Here is a 22,241-nt window from a genome sequence, read left to right on the forward strand (position 1 = left end):
TCTATGATTCCTAATGTCAATAGTTCATGAGTTACTTAAAAGATTCGATTTATGTTTGCTGTGAATTACCATCTGATTTCCTTATAGAATTGTATTTGGATTTGTGGATTGCATGAATTTGCTGAGTTTTTGATCGAGATGCTTTGTTCTGGATTTGATAAGCGATATTGAGATTTTTCTTCTTATGTTGATGATTTTTGAAGCTAACATAATTTTGATTAGCTTTTAATTCTTTTTTCAAATCAATAATTTTGAAAACAGCTATTTAGTTGCTCAAGAAGGACTATGTGATGAAACATATGAATAGAGTGTTATTATTGTTTGTTCGATTGTTGGTTTTCTTTGCTTAAGTGTAGTGAATTATTTGGGTGATAAGTTAGCTGGATCGAAAGTCTTTTTCGATCTAGAAGTTTAGTTTTGTTTTCTAATTTGATGATCTGTTTCCATTATGGCTCTTTGTTGCTGAATATGACTTTTTGTCACGGAATTATTTCCTACTTGATAAGTTGAGAGAAAGATTGTGAACGCTTGCCTTTTGGTTGGTGATTATAAGATGAATTTTGCTTTTAAGTATGATCTGAAACCTGAGAATTTTCTTAACCCTTGCTTTTCTGAAAATTTCCTTATTTTCAACTATTGCTCTTATTCTCAGAGGTTTAGGGAGATTGGTTTTCTTGATTTGTAATGCCTTTGTGATATTTAGATTGTAGATCTTAGAGATTAGAAGGAATTGTTGACGATTTTTGATAAAAAGACTAGATATTTAATTTCTTAAAGTAAAATAAATTATTTATACGAATTTTTTTTATTGTATTCAACTAATTATTATAAACCATGCTTTCTTATTATGTACCCCTTAATAACTCTAGTTTTAAAATGGTTTAATTACTCTGTTGGTCCCTATAGTTTAGCGAAATTTTCAATTAGGTCCCTACACTTTTTTCCTTTCAATTGGGTCCCTGCCCCCAATTTTTTTTCAATTAGGTCCCTATTGACGGTAAACGTTACAAAAAACGTTAAGATTGTGTGATATGACCATTATAACCCTCAGTTATCGCTTACAAATGAAGGAGACTCAGTAGGGATCTGAGTTCTATCTCTCTTCTTTTCGCCTCTTCCTCAAACTTCTGCTCGTCTCTTTGCAACCCTTACCCTTACTATGTCAATACTCATAGATTAGAGTCAGTTATCTTCAGGAGTCTGTAGTTTCAGAACCCTCGTCAAGAAGAGACATCTTTGTTTTTGTGGTGAGGCAGTTGCTGTGATGTCTTCTTCGGCAGTAGCAAGCCATGAAAGAAGGTATGTTGGTTGTGGGAGAATGCCAAAATGCAAGTTCTTCGAGTGGATTGATGATGAAGAAGATGAGAAGAGCGGATGGTTGAAGCAAAAGGAAAGGAGGGTTCGGTGCTTTTGTGGAGACACTCTGATTCTTCGTAGTTCAAGTACTTCAAAAAATCCAAACAGAAGATTCATTTCTTGCCCTAATAGGAGATGCAAGTTTTTTGAGTGGGTTGATGGGAAAGAAAAAAAGATATCTGGAGAAGATGCAGTGAACAGTTCACAGCAAGTACTTGGAAGGGTTAGAGAATTGGAGGCACAAGAAAGGAAGATAGACAGATTAAGTGTGGATCTAGAGAGATTAATTGCAGAGGTTGGAGAAGTAGATGCCTGGGTAGGAAGGTTATGTGCTGAGTTGAGTTCAGTGGAGCAGCAATTTGCTAAGATGGAAGATAGTATGAAAAAGCAATACAAGATGCTAATTATGCTGGGCTTGATATTAGGTGTTTTGATTGTTGTAGTGTTATATGTAAAGATGTAGAAAGCATGGCTGTTATGATAATGTAATAGTCTATATAAGACAATAGTGTAATGTTTATGTTGGGTTCAATGAAGTTATATGAAATGTTTAATTTTTCTAAATGAAAGTTGTTCCTTTGCTATTTAATATGCATACAAGTATGAAACTGAGAAAAAAGTAGGTAAAACAAAAGATGCATTGAATTATAATAGATACCATTGTTTTTTACATTATATAATGTAGGACACCTAGATAGCAACAAAATAAATGTGACACCCACTCATATCAGTTTTATACCCACATAACAAAAGTGGTCCACAACACATAATAACAGTGGTCCAAACAATAAAGAAACCAGAGTCACAGGTGAACACAAATCCTACATAACACAAGAGATATCAAAAAGAAACCCTAAACTTTCTTCAGCCTCAATCAAGGGTAAGGTCAACATGTTCAGGCGGCTGATTTGTTGCCTTCCTAACTCCAATCTTGAGTCTTCCACTTCTTCTGACACCAAAGATTTTGGTCTTGGGCAAAGGTTGAGATGCTGGTGCAGTGGGCAGTGATGCAGGTGTAGGCAAAGTGGTGGGCAGTGATGCTGGTGTGGGTAAGGTGGTAGGCTGTGATGGTGGTGCAGGCTGTGATGGTGGTGCATGGGTGTTTGTAGCCTGTGAGGGTGGGACAGGGGTGTGTGGTGGCTGGGATGGGGGTGCAGGGGTGTGGTGGCTGGGATGTGGGTGCAGGGGTGTTTGAAGGCCTTGATGCTGTTGCAGTCATGGGTGCAGCCCTCCCTCTACCCCTTCCTCTGGCCATCCCTCCTGCTGCTCTTCCTCTGCCTCTCCCTTTAACCATCCTGGATCTAGCAGTTGCAACAGGTGCAGATCCATTTACTTCATCAGCAGCAGCAGGTTCATTAGCAGCAGAGTCAACTCCTCCAGTTCCAATTGCAGCATCAGATCCTTGTGTGCCTTCAGGAGCTACAAGATGAAATAGCAGTTAATAATAGTTCATCAACATATGAAGAAAATAACTTGGCAAACAATACATGTCACTATAGGGTTTGGACAGAGTCTCCTATTGTGTCCGTATTGGCCACAATTACTGCAGGTGACAGAAGCTCCAGATCTTCTATATTTTGTTTGTGTTCTGTTTTCATCGGGTTCCCTTATCCTAACCATCCTTGGCCTTCCTGGTTTAACTCTGAAAATTGGAGGGATGATGGTATCACATTGTATCTTTGGCCACATATTTTCTCCATTAATTGGTGATATTGACTGCCCATATGTAGCAAGGTATGCTGCCTTGCTGTAATAGTTACTACAATAATCTTCTGGGCTGTCACCCTTCTCAAAGATAGCACAGCAAGCATGGGGACACGGCATACCACACAAACCCCAGAACCTACAACTACACCTCCCAGCCATCAAATCGACCACAAACCTTTCCATTATCATCCTGTTCTTATGATGGACTTCAAACTTCAGGTCTCCTGCCCATTTAGCTTCCCACTCCATAGCTGTAACCGCGATGATATCTAGCCGTTTCTTTGGTTTTGGCAAAAGTGTACCCTCATACCTCTCTGCCTTCTTCTTTTTCTCTGCAAACCTTGTCATCAAATAGCACCTAATCCATTCAAACATTGTCAGAATTGGCTTGTCTCTTGCCTCTAGGATTCTTCCATTGAATGCCTCCGAGATGTTGTTCATCAACATGTCACTCTTGGCCAGAAATGTAAAGTGACTCTTTGTCCACAATTTTGGATCCAAAGCAAACAACTTCTCATAACAGTCTCTGTTGAGCTCCTTTAGTTGATTCATCCTTCTTTCCCATTCTTCCACATAGGTAGCTTTGGCAATAGACAGAATTAGGTCCCTTAGTACAGTACCACCCCCATAAGCTTTCTTACAGTTGGCATATAAATGCCTCAGACAAAGCCTATGCTCCAGTGTTGGCAATGCCTCTTGAAAGATTTGCATTAGCCCCTGTTTTATTGATTCAGTCCAGAACACAGTATACACAACATAGTCAGGTAAATGTTCACTAACATATGAAATTTTGAAGCTTAATGTTCAAAAGCTTAGCCATGGCAAACTTAGATTCACAACTTTATATTCACAAACTCATATCAGTTGCATATATCATCATAAACATGGCAGACTTATATTCACAAACTTATATTCACAAACTCATATCAGTTGCATATATCATCATAAACATGGCATTCTTATATTTAGATAAAATTAGTTGCAAAAAATTAAAGTGATACCTTTTGTTGGTCACTCATAAAAACCCATTTTCTTGATTCTCCAATGTCATTTAACAGCATCTCCAAGAACCACCCCCAACTGTCCTTAGTCTCTGCCTCTACTACAGCTACGGTAATGGGAAAGTAATTGTCATTTGGATCTCTGCCAACAGCAACTAGCAGCTGCTGTCCATGGTCGCCCTTCAAGTGACATCCATCCACGCCAATAATAGGTCTACACCCCGCCAAGAAGCCTTTCTTGACTGCATCAAGGCACATGTACATTCTCATAAATCGGGGCTGGTGCGTAAGAGAAGGCCTATCAACCAATATGGTCAGACTAGATCCTGGATTTGCCCTAAGTATCTCTGCACAGTAATCCCTTAGTTTAGCATACTATTGGATTGCCCGCCCATGTACCTCTTCTCTTGCCTTCCTCCTTGCCCAGTAAGCCTTACCAACACTGATATTGGCCATGTATTTGTCTTGTATAGTCTGAATAACTGTCGCAAGCTTCATCTCTTCCCCTCTACTGATGTTGTTGGCAATCTTCTTTGAGATCCAACTACTTGATGCAAGTCTTCCGCTATAGTTCCTTCCACATGCATGCTTTCCATTCAACGTCTTGATCCGGAAATAGTCAGAACCCCCCACCTTACTCGCAAAACAAACCCACTTGCACTTTCCCTTTCTTCCTAAGCAAACAACTCTACACCTCACCTTATCATTTTTTCGAAACCTAATGTCCCTACCATTCAATAGGGCATGCTCCTTAACAGCCTCTTTGAATTGTCTAAGTGATTTAAATTCCAGCCCCACCTGAAATTCATACTCTCTGTTCATCTCTGCCTCATTGTACTTAGGGAACCTCCTCTTTTTTATCATATCATCAGAGTCCCCCTCATAACTATCTATGTCATCAGTCTCATATCCATCAGATAAGCCCCCAACTTGCTCATCACCCTCCCTTGAACCTTCATCACCTTCAGCTGTGCCAGCTGCTGCAGTTCTCTCATCATTTAGTGGGCCAGTAAATCCCCCAAATGCATTTGATGGTGGATCATTATCCTCTACCTCAAACCCAAACTGATCATCATGGTCACCATCATCAGCACTATCATCAAATACCTCTTCTTTAGTAGAAGGCTCTGACTCAGCATCCACTTCAACCTCTAGCAACCCATCATCATCAGCACTGTCCTCACCTTTCTCTGGCACATAATCAGCATCAGTTGAAGTGATCTCAATCCCATTACTTTCTCTGGCTCCATCGACAACATATACCTCACAATGTTTGCAGGAATTTGACATCAGTGACCTAGCCATTCTCATCGCATCCCCATCGGACTTCAACTCTCTAAGACCTGACTTCAAATCCATCCCAGGTTCCTTGTACCAGACCCTAGTGAAACCCTTATACCCTAGTTGCTTTAGCTGACTGACAATCTCTTGCAATGACCATTCATCAACCTCAAAATGTAAATCCTCCACAACCATTCCTCCTAAATACTCTAATCGTTGTCCATTGTCAACAAATTTTCCACCATGATGAATTTCGATACTGAAATCCAAATCACCCATAACCATAACAAAAAAAAATAATGCCATAAATCCCTGTTCAAACACTTTCAGAAACAAAAGGAAGCTCTAATAAACAGAATGACAAACTTTCCCAGGAGAAAAGAACAAAAACCCTTCAATGAGTGAAACGTTGAGCGTTGTCTTACCTAGAGGAAGAAGCAACGCCTACGATGACGGCAGTGATACCGGAGATGCCAAACCCTCCCGCAATATTCCGGTGGAGTTGATCTCTGCAGCTGAGCGAGTTGGAAAGCAAGGAATGCAAACAACTTTCTTCTCTAAGTTTGGGAGAAGAGACCGAACAGTTTCTAACTCTGAGAGGGTAAAATGGTATTTCAGAAAAAATATGAGTGAAAGAGCATTAGGGATTTCACATAAAGTTAAAGAATCTTTAACTTAGGAACGGAATATTCCGTTAAATCTAACTGTTTGGTTACGGTAGGGACCTAATTGAAAAAAAAAATTGGGGGCAGGGACCCAATTGAAAGGAAAAAAAGTGTAGGGACCTAATTGAAAATTTCGCTAAACTATAGGGACCAACAGAGTAATTAAACCTTTTAAAATTATCTGATTTCTCAACAAAACCTGATGTTTCATGAATTACATTTGGTTGGGTTTGTGGAATAAAATAACGTAAGTAAAATTATGTACTTACTTGAGCTATACAATGATACTTTAAATTAAATTTTCACTAGGATTGAAAATATATTATTTATTTTAATGTGATAATATAGGATTTTTGTGAACTTTGTTGCTTTTAAATTTATAAGTGGGAATCAATATTAAAACAACTTGAGATTTTATTAGGACAATCATAATATATAAAGACTATTTTGGTAAATTTTTCAACAAGTTAGGATTTTTTTTATTGAATGATTAGTAATTTGAAAGTCTTTTCTCTTGCAACGAAGTTATTGCTAATGTTATTACTAGTATTATGGAGTATTTACTTGAATATTTTCTTGCTTTGCATCTTAATCATTAGCTTCTTTGTCACGATTATGGAAGCTCTGTTCTCTTGCTTTGCACTCATTTAAGTATTTAGTTATTATAATTCTTGACTCTTTGCGAAGTTGTTAAAGTATTTCAACATTTGGCGTTTTGACTTCTATCAGAATGTATTGTATACATAAAACATCACCATTACTTTAAGCTTTTTTCTTTCTTTTTTCTTTTGAGAAATTTCTTTTACAAGAATTTCACATCTTCCTCCAACCATTGATGATTATATGCTCCTATTTTCATTTTATTTATTCTTATGCATATTAAAATTTTAAGAGCCATTAATATCGGTTGAAAATTACTGCAAAGCAGATATAGATATTTGTCTATATAAAATACGTGCATCAGTATATGCATAATGACTGGTTTACAATTGGCAATTTATAGTTTATAGTTGTTGTTCTCCTTTTTACATAAAAGATACTCAACCTTTTTCTATAACCAAAGTTAAACTTGCATGTGTGTTTTCCATTTATTTAAAAAAAAACAAAGATAAAGTATATATATATATATATAGCATTGCTAGAGGTCATACTGCTATTTCTTTTTAGTTTTTTTGAGTTCTCTTTTTTTTTGAGTTTCACTTTTAGTTTGAATAAGAGAAAAAAGGCAAATTCTCTGCTGTATCCACATACCATTTATTTCTACAAAATACGAGACGAAAAAGAACAATTTTTTTAGAAGGGATATAATGGAATTTTTGGATTGACTATTACTATAGCCTAATATATTTATATAATAGATATATATAATATTATTCTAAATTTTCAGTTTTATTGGATGGACTGATGTAGACAACAAACATTTAATTACATTAAATATACATTTAAATACATTAAATATACATTTAAATGAAATATGCATTAAATATTCTAAACTAAATATTAAATATTTATATATTTATGAATATGAATTTTTTTTGGTGTTTTATCTTTACAAGAAATCTGATTTCATACTACTTTTTTGAAATTCTTTTGCTACGTGCTTTGATTATATTAAAAGCAAATTCATAATTGGAGATTTAGACCAAAAAACAAAAAAAAAGGAAGAAGAAAGTAGTTATTATAATTGATCTTAGTGTGTTAATTGTCAGTACTTTAAATTTTAGTTTTATTATTATCATTATTTTATATGTGAATTTATTTGTAACTTCATACTAAGTCTAGCTGCATAATTATAGGGAATCATTTAACTTTATTTTACAATAATGACAAAAATGAGTAAATGTATATGTGAATTTTGGCTTTGAGAATAATGAGATAATTACTTGTATTTTCTCGTTATGTTTTACGTTATTTATCTATTATTTATAGTCAAAAGCTATTAAATTTTATTCTAGTATAGTTAATATTCAAGGTTATGGCAATAATTATTTCAAATGGCCTTTGTCAAAGAATTCTAGATAAGAGAAAATGAGGATGTTAATTTTTATGACAATTACTGTTTTTAATTTTCATAACTGTACAATTGTCTTTCTAAAAGGTGCGGTCAAATTTTCTATTTGTTGTTTTGCTTTGTCCCTTTGTTATTGTCTTTGTCTTGTTGCTTGGGATTTGGATTTATAATTGTTGTGGATATTTTATTTACGTTGTATGTTTGTTGCTGTTTAGTTTTCCTTACCTATAGTGCTGTTGCTGTTTAGTTTGCTCGATAAATATTATAAAATTTTTAGGCCTTTTATGTTCTTCCTCTTCTTTGATTCTAAAAGATTGTGTGTTATTTAATTGTGTTCCTAGTCATTCTCTTAAATCTTTGTGAATATTACTGTTGATTTTAGTGGCCATCTTTTGTGAACTTCATACTTCTTTGATCCAACATAAACTTGTTTCGACTTCATACACCATCTTTTATTTTATTATTCTATCGAAGTTTCTTGATTCAGATTTCCTTGCTAAGATGCGATTAATTCTCTTTTTGGCATGCTTCACTGTTTTTGTATATCCTTGTTTGGTTGTGATCCTACGCATCTTCCCGAATTCTTACGAACACCATATGTGATGTTTGCTCTTTTCTGCCTAAATTTTGAATCCTTTTAAGCAAACTCGTGTTTGTTTCAATGTCACGTGCGATTCCCAGATATAGCAACTGATACGTTAGTTCTTTAGGACACAGCTATCGATGCGGAAGTTCGGAAAGTTAAAAATTCAAACACTTGACATAAGATTGGTTGCTACCATGGATATGTACTACAGAACCAAGATTGTATTTAGAAAAGATTGACGAACAACGTGAAGAGGGCTATGTATATCTGAGTTGTCAAGGGAACGAGAGTAGGAAAATGCCAATGATATCGTTTTATCGAGATCCTATCTTGTAACTTTTGCACCTCGTTATACTCATTTCTCATTTTCGGTAAAGTGCAAAAACCATGTAAAGTTTTGAAGATTATATCAATTTTCGAGGACGAAAATTTTTATAAGGAGGGTAAAATGTAAAATCCCTACAATACCCCTTGTTCCTCTTTTTTTCAAATCAAACCCTAACCCTCTTCTAACACACTCACTCACCTTTCACTACTGCACATACTTTCACTCCCCTCACACCCTCTTCCTCACAGCACACACACCCAGACACTGACGGAAAAAGAAAGAAAGAAAAAGGAAAGAGAGAAAAGGGGAGACCGCGAGAAGATAAGGGAGGAGGAAGGCGGGAGCTGTCCACGCCGAGCCACCATGCGAGGAGAGAGAGAGTCGCACCTCATCACCGCCGGCTTGGAGCACGCCGTTCGTGTCCCGTCGCGTCGCCACCAGCCGCGTCCAGCTCGCTGCAGTTGCGTCGCCATCAGAGGCCAGAACCGAGAGAGATGCGCCCGAGAGGAGGGACGAGTGCGAGAGAGGAGACGCGGAAGAAGGACTGCCGCCATTCTACCTCGCCGACGTCAAACTGCTACAGCCGTCGTGCCTTGTCTCCGTCGCCGCTAAGCTTCAACCACCACCATCTTTGTTGGGGGTCACTGTCATTGCTGAATGAAGAGGGAGAGTTTGAGTCGGCCAGTGAAGGGAGGAATAAAGAGTCGCGATGGAGGAGCCGTTCACCATCGTCGCATCTGCTGTTGCCATCAACGGAGCTCGTCGTCAGGGGAGCATCACCGACGTCACTGCTAATGAACCGTCTCTATCCCTGTTTTAATCTTGCTCAGCCCCACACCCCCTTCATTCTTGTCTCTAAATCAGCACAATTTTTCCCCTGTTCTGATTCCATTTATGAAACTGTAACGCTTCCACCTTTACTCTGCTATATTTTCTTATTTTCTTACATGCTCTGGTTTTAATTGCAATAATATGTCTTTGTTTTAGTACTATCGCCCTACTTTTATTGCGTTTCTGCTGAAAATTATCTTGAGTACTGGTATTAGTGCTATCATGGAATGGTTGGAGCTGTCGATGTTATGATTACATCTGTGATGTAGCCGTGGAAGTTGCTACCACCGTCTCGATCCAAATTCTGCGCTCATTCGTTTCATTTTACTTCAATCCTCCTCACCTTGGATTCTGGCACTCCGGATTCGATATCTTCGGTCCCTTAGGACCATGTTGTGAGTAGGCTTTACATTTATAATTATTTGGCTTTACATCTATAATTATTTTGATATATGCTGCTTGAATTTATGACTATACTTACGAGTTATTAACAAAGGATTTGAATTTGATTTTAATAATGGATTTATTAGAATTAAATATTATTTTTGTAAAATTTGAATTTTTAATCTGCACATGAGACTATATACATGTTTGATGAAGTTTTGTATTATTTTAGAATATTCAATTTTATTGAATATGTGTTTTTGAAACATTAAAGTATTGTGAATACTCATTCATATACTATAAATTGGTAAAGTATATTTGACATTTCATATGATTAAAAAGGATTTTGATAAGAGAGTATTATTTGATTTGATTTGATACTGTATATTTTTGAAAGATCAAAAATTGGTTGTATTTGAAATTATATGTTTTGAATTGGTTTGGGAGGCTCGTATTAGAAAACCGTAGTTAACGGCGGTTATGACGTTAACCTAGATGCATCTGGTTCAGACCTCAGCTAGCAGGGGCGTTGCTAGCCTAACGTGTAGGCCACACGTTGGATCTGTTATTCCGTACAAACACACGAGAGGAAAGGGCTACCCTTAGAGGTGGAGCCGCCCAAGTGTGAACTATTTGATTTGATTTCTGTATGAGAACTCCCTTATTGATTCAGTCATTCATATAAATTATTATTTTCTAAATAAAATTATTTTTATAATAATATTTATATGGTCTCATGTAAATTATAGATGTACTGTCTAGTCAGTGGGTTGCAAAACTCACTCCGTTTTTTTTAATATTTTTCAGGAATAAATATTTGATTATGTGAGTATTTCTATTTAAGAGTTATGATCTGCAATGGGTATCTATTCCTTGTTGAGTTCTTAGGCGTCATCTGCTCCATATGTCACAGGCAGGATCCATTCATATTTATTTATTTTATTTTTGTTAAAAATGTGTTATTATTTATTCCTAAAAAATTGTAAATTCATCAAAAATATGTGTAACCTTCTTATTTATCTTATATTCGAATCAGTTAGGCTTGTTGGGAAACTATTTTCCTAAGCGCATGGCTCATTTTGGGCTGTGACATGATTTGTATAGATTAATTAAAGGTACAATGAAAGCAAATTTTTTACTCACAACTGTTCTGAAAGAAATTAAAGATCGAATTTTGAACATTTTTTAACACTATTTTGAATTTGCATCACTTGAGATATTGTCTGACAGAGTGGGTCAAAGAAAAATATAGAAAAATATTAACAGGTAATCTCACTTTATACTATTTCAATTATTCTTATTAAAAATAACTTATTCAAAAAAATTTTTTTACACATTTTTGTTCTTTTTATTGTAGATGTCATTGGAAAACTGCATGCACTACGAGAAGAAGAATAAGTAGATGTTAAAGAAAAATCCACAAAAATACGAAAAATGAAATTGATACTTAAAGAGTAAAAAAATATACAAGTAATTCATTTTTCATTTACATATATAATTATTAACAAAATATTAATAATTTTATGAACATCATATTGAAAGTCACGTTGTGGAGAAATTCCTTTAAGTCAGATAAACAAAGAAATTACAACACAAATAAAGGGCCAAAAAATTATCATCAGACGAAAATCACATACCCATCAAGAGATTAAGGAGAAAGAATACCATCAAATTCAAGACATATCTTCGAAAGAAGAACATACATGTAAAGATGGAACAAACAATACAATAGAAAGTACATACAACTCAACAATTCATAAAGAACATGTCTTTACAAGAACCTACAAAGAATAAAGCAACAACTCTAATAACAACCAATAAAGAAAAAGGAGGACGAGTACCACATAAAAAGACTAAGTCAATCAACTAAAACAAATGCGAAAATCAAACCACCAAATAAAAATGTCTCTTTGTACAACTCCACATCTAAATTTTTTGTATTACAAATCATTTTAAATAAAACACTTTTCAAATTTAACTTTAGTTTATACATATTTAATTTACTTCTACAAAACATAGCAATTTTTAATATTTATTATATACTATCATTAATTTACCGCTTCGCGCATCGCGTGGGTCTCATTCTAATATAGATAAAGCAGAATTATTGGCTCATGAATCAACATGATTATTTCATTGAATAGTTGTTGGATGTAAATATTATCATCTTTTCAGAGATATACATATCATCGCTATATTGTGGTGAATTTAATTTTGATGCATTGTCAGTATAAAATAGTTTTACACGTGCATCGAATTACGTAATGTCATATTAGTACAAATAATTATTTTTCATATTGATCGCATAAAATGGTCATCTAAAAGAACAAATGTGACTGCACGACTATGTAAAATACATTTCTTTCCAAGGAAAAGTTGTATATACACATTAAAAATAGAATTTAATGTAAAACGGTTTTACATGTGTATTCAATCATGCAACACCACATCATTAAAATAATTACTATTTTTATTGACGATAAAAATAGTCATCTAAAAATACAAATGTGATTACTTGACTGTATTTTATGGCTGTAAAAGTATAAAATTAAACTCTTAAAAATAAAAGACATAAGAAATCTGTAATCATGCTCAGCACAATGCAAAAAACTGAAGCGAAGAAAATAGTCAGTTTTCTTTTATCTTACTCCTTATCATTTATGTGACATTTATAATGCTAGTTAATAAAAATCAAACAAGAAAGAAAAGTAAAAGTCATGAAAGAATAACGAGTCATGGTGAAACTAATGTTTAATTGCAGAGAACTAAAGAAATTCTTTAGATGAAATTTATCAAACCTGTTAAAAATTGATCTTAACTTACTTTGCTGTAAATAATATATTCTTAATATATAAAAGTAGGTACATAGGTTTATCACATTGCTTCTAAGTTATTTCTCTTCTTCTATTAACGCTATGTTAGCACAACGCTTACTTGGCAAAATTTTAGAATCTACCATTCAAATCTTACCAAATCAACTTTTATTTTCACATAAAAAAAACACAATAAAAACCAACAAATTAACTTTCTCCAAATCAATCCTTATTTCTAAAACAACAAAAACACAAATTAACATTTACCTCAACAAAAAGCTCTCAAAACCAAATAGCTTATTACCTTTCTCAAACTCTCACCCTCTTAGCACTTCTCCGTACCAAGATCCTATTTCCTCCCTCCTCTTCCGGTCCCATCCTATTTTCACCATCCTCTTCCGATCACATGAGCCAATTTTTTTCCCTCAAAACAAATTGTACATCGTGATGTCCATCTCCGGCGAGGCCGCATTGCATAAATTGTAGAAACCAGGACAAACTCCATTCCTCCTCTTGCAGTTTTCCTGGCAGAGCTCGATTCTGGGTCTCAGACCAACGTCACCATTCGGCGCCGCCAACATAGGAAATTTGTCCCAGGTATCTTCCTAAAGATTTTCAACTTTGCCGTTTACTCTTCTCATTGTTCAATATCATTTTCAATAGCCCTATTTATTTATTATAAATAATAACATTTTAATTGTGAACTCATTGCAAGTAGCACAAGTTTATGTATTCCTCTTTTTTAAACGGTTCTGTCTAACAGTCACAATCAAAATTAATGTGCATTTAAAATTATTGCTCCCTATATACTATCGATTGCAATATTTCATCATCAAATTATAAATTGTTATTTTACATGTGGAGTACTTCTTCCACAATTTACATTTACATGTTCCTCTTTTTCAAATTGTTATTCCACATGTGCATATTGCTTCCACAATTTACTTGAAATGAATTATCATTTTGACCATGTCTTATTCTCTTTGTTGTAGAAGAATTTGCAGTGGTAATGACAGACCGGAAGAGTTAATATCCAAAATTGCTAGATGAAAATCAACCAATCACTATCTAGTAAAATGTTTTAAAAAAATTAAAATAAAAAACTCTTATCTATTATTATTCAATTGAAACATCAAGTACTAATTAAATGCAATAAACATACATTAAAAGTTTCATAATAATAATAATTATAAAAAATTTTTATTACAAATATTCAAATTCTACAACTTATACATATTAAGACTCTTACTACTCTTCATTTCTTAATCTCTTATACTAATTGTCTAAAATTCCTTAAATTTAATATAACATTTTTATATGTTTTTCATTCTCATTCATTTATTTTTTTCATTATTTACAAACAAAAAAATCGCAAGAAAAGACAAAGTGTATCCATTAATGTAAATCGAAAAAAAAAAATGTAGTTTTGTATAACTCTAATATAAATAACCTATGTTTTTTTTTAAATAAATAAATTTAAAATCTATTTATAATATGTTCTCTAAAATATTTTTAATATAACATTTATTAAAATATACTATATAGTATAAATAATCTACCTCTCCGCGGGTCTCACTCTAGTTATATTAAATAACAGAAATGTGGCACTGTGCAGCTTCTATGTTTTCGTTAATAAAACTATATCAAATCAAGAGGTGAGATTTTGCACTATATAGAATCATGATGAAGCCTCCAAGATACAAAGTTCAATCTGAGCTCTCAACACAATTTCACACAAACAAGCTTATCAACTCTGCATATTTAGCTTTCAAGCTTCCCTCTCCTTTTCTGCAACTGATATTGTTTCTTCATCTTGCAGCCTTCTGCCAACAAAGGACATCTTTCAACTTGAAGCAATAACAAAGAGGAAGGCAGCTTTTCCCCTGCCATTTTCTGCACCTCATGACATTCTTCACAACTCCTTCACCTGTTATGCTCCTTCATGCTAATAGCAACTTTATCATCTTTTCTCCCCATGTGCTATTACTAATTTTCATAATGGCATCCGTTATCTTTCAATCTTATTTTTTCTTTGGGAAAACGAAAGTAAAGGTGGAAAATGATTCTTCATTTCTTTTGCTTGTTTTGACTGAAACTGGCATTCAAGATCCATTCCAGAACTGCAATGCTCTCAGGACAATTGCTGCTTGATCTTCAAAAGTATCTCCTGAAACACAGATTATATATATATATACATTTCAAGACTAATGTTTGTCATAATGTCATCACAATAACCACAGACACACTTATGTGAAAACCTCATGAACACAATGTTGGATGATTGGTTTGATTTTAGAGTTAGCAGTGAAAAGAAATGACACCCAAAAACAGGAAGTCAAAGCAGAACTAGAGCAATTATAAAGAAACTAAAGTGATTGATGGTTATAATACTACAAGTTATAAAAGAAAAATTTGATACACATAATACACTGACTTTACATAAAAATAACCCTGTATATTTGTAGCTGTCCTCTTCAATTCAGTCCAAAAAGATCAAATATTCTATGACAATGCTTTTTCTTGAATCATTTGAACCCAACTGCAGGTTAATATATGTACAAACTGCACATACCAAGATAAAGATCAATGAGTGAAGTTGATAGGAATGAAATTGCTCCTGATGGCATCACCAGAACTTCACCTTCTAATGACTATTTCAGGTACAGGATTGTCATCTTTAAATTTGGAAAGCATATTCTTGAATCATGTCTGCATTAGCTACATACCTTCATCACCTTGTGAATTTGTCTGATGATGTATCCAAATCCAGAAAGGAAGAAATAATTATTATTATAGAACGTTTTCTCTTAGTATTAGAAATAGTTTATTATAGGCATCTAATACTATTCGATTTGTGTAATGATTCAAACTGTGGTAAGAAAAAAAAAAAACCGACTACATAGCAATAACTTGATCCTTCTATTTTGAAAGCTTATACACCTCATGCATGTTGATTCCTTTTATTATTCCTACATGAATCTTGCAGCACAACTGGCTCTTATCATAAAGAATTGGCAAAGACAGAAACACCATTTTGTAACTCTTTTCTCTCCACAAATCAAGCTATTGTTTTATTTTTTCTATGTGCAAAACAGCAAAAATAAAATTATAGAGAGGAATAGAGAAACATACCAACAAAAGCAGAAGCTTTTCACTAGGAGTGCCACTCCAACTTTCTCCATCATGTCTTCCTTTTCTATCCTGTTCATTCCAGTGTAGATACTAATTTTTAAACTCACTACTTCAAAAGCCATCTAAATGCATGAATCTAATTGGATGACGGTGTAAATCAAACTCTTTGTTTAATACATCTAAAAAAATTCTTAAATGTTGGATACACAAAAAAGATGTTCACTGTCCTTCAATTTTTGTTTCATGTTAGTTAATTGTTATGTTCTTTTGTAAATGTGATTTTATTGAAAAATATGAATGTTAATAAGTATTAGAGAGAGCAATGAGTTTGTGAAAGAAACAAAAGATATTTCTTGAACTACAACTGCAAAGTGAGAGGTTCTCAGATAAATGAAAGAAAAGAATGCAATTTGGCATACGAGTTCAATTGTCTAAGAAAGAGAGAATTATTTTTCTCTTGAAGGAAATAGAAATTTATGCGTGTGTGAATTTAGCATGAGAAACATGAAGATTAGAGAATTACCTGCTCAGAAATCTCTATTCAGGAAATTTTCTTGCAATTGACTTGAATGGTGGGGATGTAAGAAATTTTGGGCCAAATTTGTTGATGCTTATTCTTGCATAATCGTCCCAGCAAACGACAGCGTTCAATTTTGAGTAGCAAGAGAGAGGGAGGCAGCTTTTCTCCTTCCATATTCTCCAGAATCTCGCACTCTGAAATGTGCAATTGTTGAAGGGAGGTGAGGCGGAGAAGCTCGTTGCACTCCAATGTCTCCATATTATCGAACCAGCTTATCTCAAGAGTGGTAAGGGAGGGAAGGTGAGGCAGCGAACCCACCTCTGGGTATGACTTCACGTTATCACAACCAGAACCTCTAATGATAAGATGAGTGAGGGCGTGCAAGTTGGCCATCCATGATAGATCCCTCAGTTGTTCCTCGCAACCTCCCACACCAAGTGATTTCAAGTTAGGCGGCAAACCACCTTCTGCCATCCTGCTAATGTTTGGGCAACCATATATCTGGAGAGACTGTAAAGTTGGGAGTAGACTCTTCATGTCACGTGGTAATGCCTCCAACTTGTCACAATATGCGACTTGAAGATGAGTCAAGTTGGGTGCAGCCAGTCCTTCTCCTGCAAATGACACTAATTTGGAACACCCACTGATTATGAGACGTTGAAGAGCAGCGTATGGTGCCTCTGACATTGGCACTGATTCCAGATTCCTACACCCTTCTATCTTCAAATTCTTGAGATTGGGAAAGACATCCAACGACAAGGAGGTCAGTGAATCACAGCTGTCTTGTATTTTTAGCTCTACCAAATCATACTTGTGCGACTGTAGCTCCGGGAATTCTAGTTTTCTACACCTCGAGATGCATATTTCTTGGAGGCAACGTAGATGGTTGATGCTGATCATTGCCTTCAATGCAGAGTCCTCCACAGATTCACATCCCCAAATTGATAAAGTATCCCCATCAAGAAACATGGCCTCAATGTGCCGTTTCATAAAATTGTTGCCTATAAGTAGTTTGCGAACTTTGGAAACATCCGACAAAGAAGAAATTATTCTGAAGAATACCTGATTAAGCATCTCTTCCTTCAACATTCGACAATTTCTTATTTGAAGCTTCCTAAGTTGAGGAAAAGTTTCCGACTCAGATACGTGCCACACCTCCCAACATGGCATGCTATCAAATACCAAAGTCTCCAGTGAGGCAAACGGTGCAATATGCGAAGAATGATGATCTCCTTCATTCTTGTAAAACTCCTCCCCAATACTCCTCACCTGATCGAAACTTTTAATGCTTAGGGACTTGAGAGATGGCAGCTGTCCAAGTGAAGGCAGCATGCAGCAATTCTTGCAACACTCTAGAGATACACGTGTCATGTTTTGGTAGGAACAGTTCCCCAACCAATCTGGAAATATTGTACCCTTGTATCCCGTGATTTTCAACTCTTTCAACCCATTCTGCGGTTGCAAGTTATCCAGCATGTCTCTTTCTTTTTGTGTACTAGAAACCAAATCATCACCTGATGACCATTCCAACCATAATTTGTCAATGTGCTTCTTATCCATTATCTTTGCCCTCTTCGCTTCTTTAACATCAACAATATTCTCCAACTTCTTAATCTCAAGGGATCCATGAAGATTTACCAGCCCTCCTAACTCCTGGATTCCATTGTCTTCGTGCTTGCCAACAACAAAGTAACTTAAGACATGCAATTGATTCAATTTGCTCATTTTTCCGGGCATTTCTTCGAAAAAAGTTCCTCTAATATCAAGATGCCGCAAACTCACAAGATTATACAAACCACTAGGCAGTGTAGTTAGCTTATAACAACCATACAACATCAATATTTGCAAATTACACAAGTTGCACAAAGACTCTGGCAATGTCTCATTATCAGTCAAAGAGAGATCCAAGTAGCGCAGAAGGATCAATTCTCTTATTAAATTAGGCACCTCATCAAGTTTTGTAAGGGATAAACTCTCAAGTATTTACACTTTGATAATATCTTACATGTTGCCGCTTCAATGTTCCAGTTGGGAGATGAGAAAATATTACTAAACAATAATAATGTTCTCAAAGATTCTACTTTAGAAATAGAATTATAAAGTTTTGAGCTACAATGACTTAAATCTACAAACAAATGCCGAGTCTGAATCTTTATCTCCTCCTCTTTACCAAGTTCTTCTGAGTTGCAATAGAAATCTCCAGCAAGGAATATTGCTAAATCATGCAAGAGATCATGCATCACAAAATAATAATCGTCATCATCTTGAATCTTTGTGAAAAATAATCTGGAAGTTAGTTCATCAAAACACTCACAACCAACTTCTTCTAAACTCTCTCCTCTCTTTGATGGTGGTAAAAGATCTTCTGCTATCCACAAAAGGATTAATTTATCTTTCTCAAATTTAAAATCCTTGGGAAATAAAGAACAATAAACAAAACAACGCTTTAAATATGGAGAAAGATGGAAGTAACTTATCAGTAATGCTGGAATAATCTTACTCTTCTCCACCGAAAATTCCCAAATATCACTCATTAGTATTTTGTTCCATTCCTCAACATCATGCTTAGTACGTAACAAGCGACCAAGTGTTTCTGCCGCTAATGGCAAGCCATCACACTTCTTCACAATCTTTCTGCCTATTTCTTCAAGTGCTGCTCTCCCATTTGATTCTGGAAAAGATGCATTTTCTGCAAACACTGACCAACAATAGTCCTCCGACAACTTTCTGAGAAAATAAGGGCGACAATTTTGAACTGCGGAAGCAACATTTTCCTCCCGAGTAGTCAGAAGAACGATACTTCCCTTATTCCCATTTTGTCGGAAAGGGGTCATAAAATTACTCCATTTGTCACCATCATCACTCCAAACATCATCCAGAACAATAAAAAACTTCTTATTGGACAATTCTCCTTTCAAAGCAGTTTGAAGTGAATTGAAATCATCGAGACTACAAGTACTTCCATGGATCTGCTTTATGACATTCTTTGTAGTCTCAACAACTTCAAACTTCTCCGAAACGCAAACCCATGCTTTCAGATCAAATCCCTTCATAAACTCCCCTTCATTGTTGTACAGCCATTGGGCTAAAGTTGTTTTACCAACCCCACCTATGCCAACAATAGCCATCACAGACAAGTGATGCTCATTGTTGTCATTCAGCATCTGGAGTAAGGCCTTCTTGTCATCCTCCCTGCCATACACACTCCCTTTTACAAGAGAAGTGGATGGAGTCCTCCATGATGAGCTACCAGTGGGAATATTTTCAAGACCAAGGAAATCTTTTTGTTTTCCAAGATCCTCAATTCTTCTAACCACCCCTTCCATCTTGTCTACCATGTCATCTCTATCTCGGTTGATGAAGAAGCTAAGGGACCAGGAAGAACTTTCCTCCTTTTGAGTGCTGGCTTTGGTGTGGACAGTGTCGAGCAAGTCCTCAGCACAGTAAACAGCATCCCGGAGACTATCGAGCCACTTCCTCACAGATGGATTACCGAACTGCTTCATCTCAGCATCAGCAACAAGAGCTTCAGCACCCAACAGAGCAGTCTTCAGCCTTTGAACCAAGTCAGGGCCAAGTTTCTTGCCCAAGACCAAGTTGACAGCATCCATTGTAAGGAACCGGTCAAAGACAACGTTAATGAAGCCAGAAAGAAAAGCTCCACCAACGAGTGCACCAGCCATGATATGATCTCAACAACAACAGAAAAGTGAATGGATCTGCAGAGAAAGGTAAGAGAACAATGGTTGCAGGGTGTAGTGAACTCAATAGAGGGGTTTTCTTAATCAAGTTTTCAAAGAAGGTGTCCTACATGATATCACGTGGTATCGGTCTCCAAGGTAACTATAAAAAATTCGGTATCAGTGGAGTGCTTAGCTGGCTCTGCACTAACTCCATTTGTTAAATTCTTGTTTGAAAGAAGCAACACATTGTTAAATAGCAAAAATATTAGTGGTGTGGTTTCACTGTGACCAATGGACACTAGTCTTTGTGGGAATTATATAAAACTAAGGAGCATGAATCTGCATATCAATCATGGTATTATGGTAATAATATAAGGTTAAAATCTATTGGCAATAGACATTGGCTTTCACGCCTTCACGTGTTGATAGCTAGCTTATCTATGAGGTTGCTTTAAAACATAACTCCGTACACTGTTAAATATGTGATGCATTGGGACTAATAAATTTTGTATATTTATTTCTGATAGTTGATACAGAATTGAAAGTTGAGGAAGCTTTCAAATGTTACACGACCAAATTTGATCATGTATAGAAGTATATGTACTTACAGCATTAGGCGTTCATGATGATTCTTTATTTCTTTTATTGGATTGCTGGATGTAAATATTATCTTCTTGTCAGAGAAATACAGATAAAACCAAGAGAATTTTCCAAAGAAAGTGGCATATACAAGCTACGTAACTAACAGAAATTATTCTTTGCAAGGTACAGCACAATTGGATTTTATCTTTAATCCAAAGAAAGTGACTATGCAATGTGATTGCAGGATTAGCATTTTGTGTGACCAATGGAAGTACAGCACAACCAGTCTTCCTTTCTACTATCTCACGTTCAAAGAGACAAAATTAGTTTGAGGAAATTGGACATTAAAATAACAATGTTGCAGTGAAAATTGAGGCTGATATAATGTCAAAAGACAGAAAATTGTATGCAGTTACTTATTCGCTCATCAACATGCATTTGCCAAAGAGGCTGCCCAATGCACATTCCAATGGTTCATGAACACAGCTGCATATATTGAAAGCAGATCCTTGACCATAGTGGTAATCTCCACAGACAGAGCCCTGGAAATTTTGTTTGAGTTGAAATTTATAACTCATAGCAAATGCTTTAACATAGTTCACTGTAGAATAGTTGATGCATTATTTTCACTTTTAAATCTAAGCTTTAACAATCAAAATAATAACACCATTTTCTGCAGCTCATGACATTCTTCACAACTCCTTCACCTGTTATGCTCCTTCATGCTAATAGCAACTTTATCATCTTTTCTCCCCATGTGCTATTACTAATTTTCATAATGGCATCCGTTATCTTTCAATCTTATTTTTTCTTTGGAAAAACAAAAGTAAAGGTGGAAAATGATTCTTCATTTATTTTGCATGTTTTGACTGAAACTGGCATTCAAGATCCATTACAGAACTGCAATGCTCTCAGGACAATTGCTGCTTGATCTTCAAAGTATCTCCTGAAACACAAATTATATATACGTTTCAAGACTAAGTGTTCATCATAATGTCCACAGACACACTTATGTGAAAACCTCATGAACTCAATGTTGGATTATTGGTTTGATTTTAGAGTTAGCAGTGAAAAGAAATGACACCCAAAAACAGGAAGTCAAAACAGAACTAGAGAAACTATAGAGAAACTGAAGTGATTGATGGTCATAATACTACAAGTTATAAAAGGAAAATTTTTTTCATACACATAATACACTGACTTTACATAAAAATAACTCTGTATATTTGTAGCTATCCTCTTAAATTCAGTCCAAAAAGATCAAATATTCTATGACAATGCTTTTTCTTAAATCATTTGAATTCCACTGCAGGTTAATATATGTACAAACTGCACATACCAAGATAAAGATCAATGAGTGA

At 35.2% G+C, this 22,241-nt stretch overlaps 2 protein-coding genes across 4 annotated transcripts in view; both read right to left on the minus strand.

Moving 5' to 3' along the window:
* The window catches only part of LOC112732510 (putative disease resistance RPP13-like protein 1), a 122,522-nt gene that overhangs the window by 30,847 nt on the left and 69,434 nt on the right, over positions 1–22,241 (minus strand). The gene's annotated exons all lie outside the window — the stretch shown is intronic.
* On the minus strand, positions 14,607–20,430 carry LOC112732534 (putative disease resistance RPP13-like protein 1). Of its 3 annotated transcripts, none has more exons than XR_011870172.1 (4): positions 16,619–20,430; positions 16,096–16,164; positions 15,605–15,711; positions 14,607–15,130 (listed from the first exon to the last, which is right to left on the minus strand). XR_011870172.1 is itself a non-coding variant. In XM_072213087.1 (2 exons), the coding sequence occupies exons 1-2, from the start codon at positions 20,296–20,298 to the stop codon at positions 18,550–18,552; spliced, it is 1,650 nt and encodes a 549-aa protein (XP_072069188.1). In that variant the 5' UTR covers positions 20,299–20,430; the 3' UTR covers positions 18,474–18,549. The 3 variants fall into 3 exon arrangements, 1 of the variants encoding a protein (XP_072069188.1); XR_011870170.1 differs by having other exon boundaries at positions 15,536–15,711; XM_072213087.1 differs by lacking the exons at positions 14,607–15,130; positions 15,605–15,711; positions 16,096–16,164 and having other exon boundaries at positions 18,474–18,830; positions 18,930–20,430.

Source organism: Arachis hypogaea, chromosome 2 (genome assembly GCF_003086295.3).
Source record: "Arachis hypogaea cultivar Tifrunner chromosome 2, arahy.Tifrunner.gnm2.J5K5, whole genome shotgun sequence".
Classification (NCBI taxonomy): domain Eukaryota; kingdom Viridiplantae; phylum Streptophyta; class Magnoliopsida; order Fabales; family Fabaceae; genus Arachis; species Arachis hypogaea.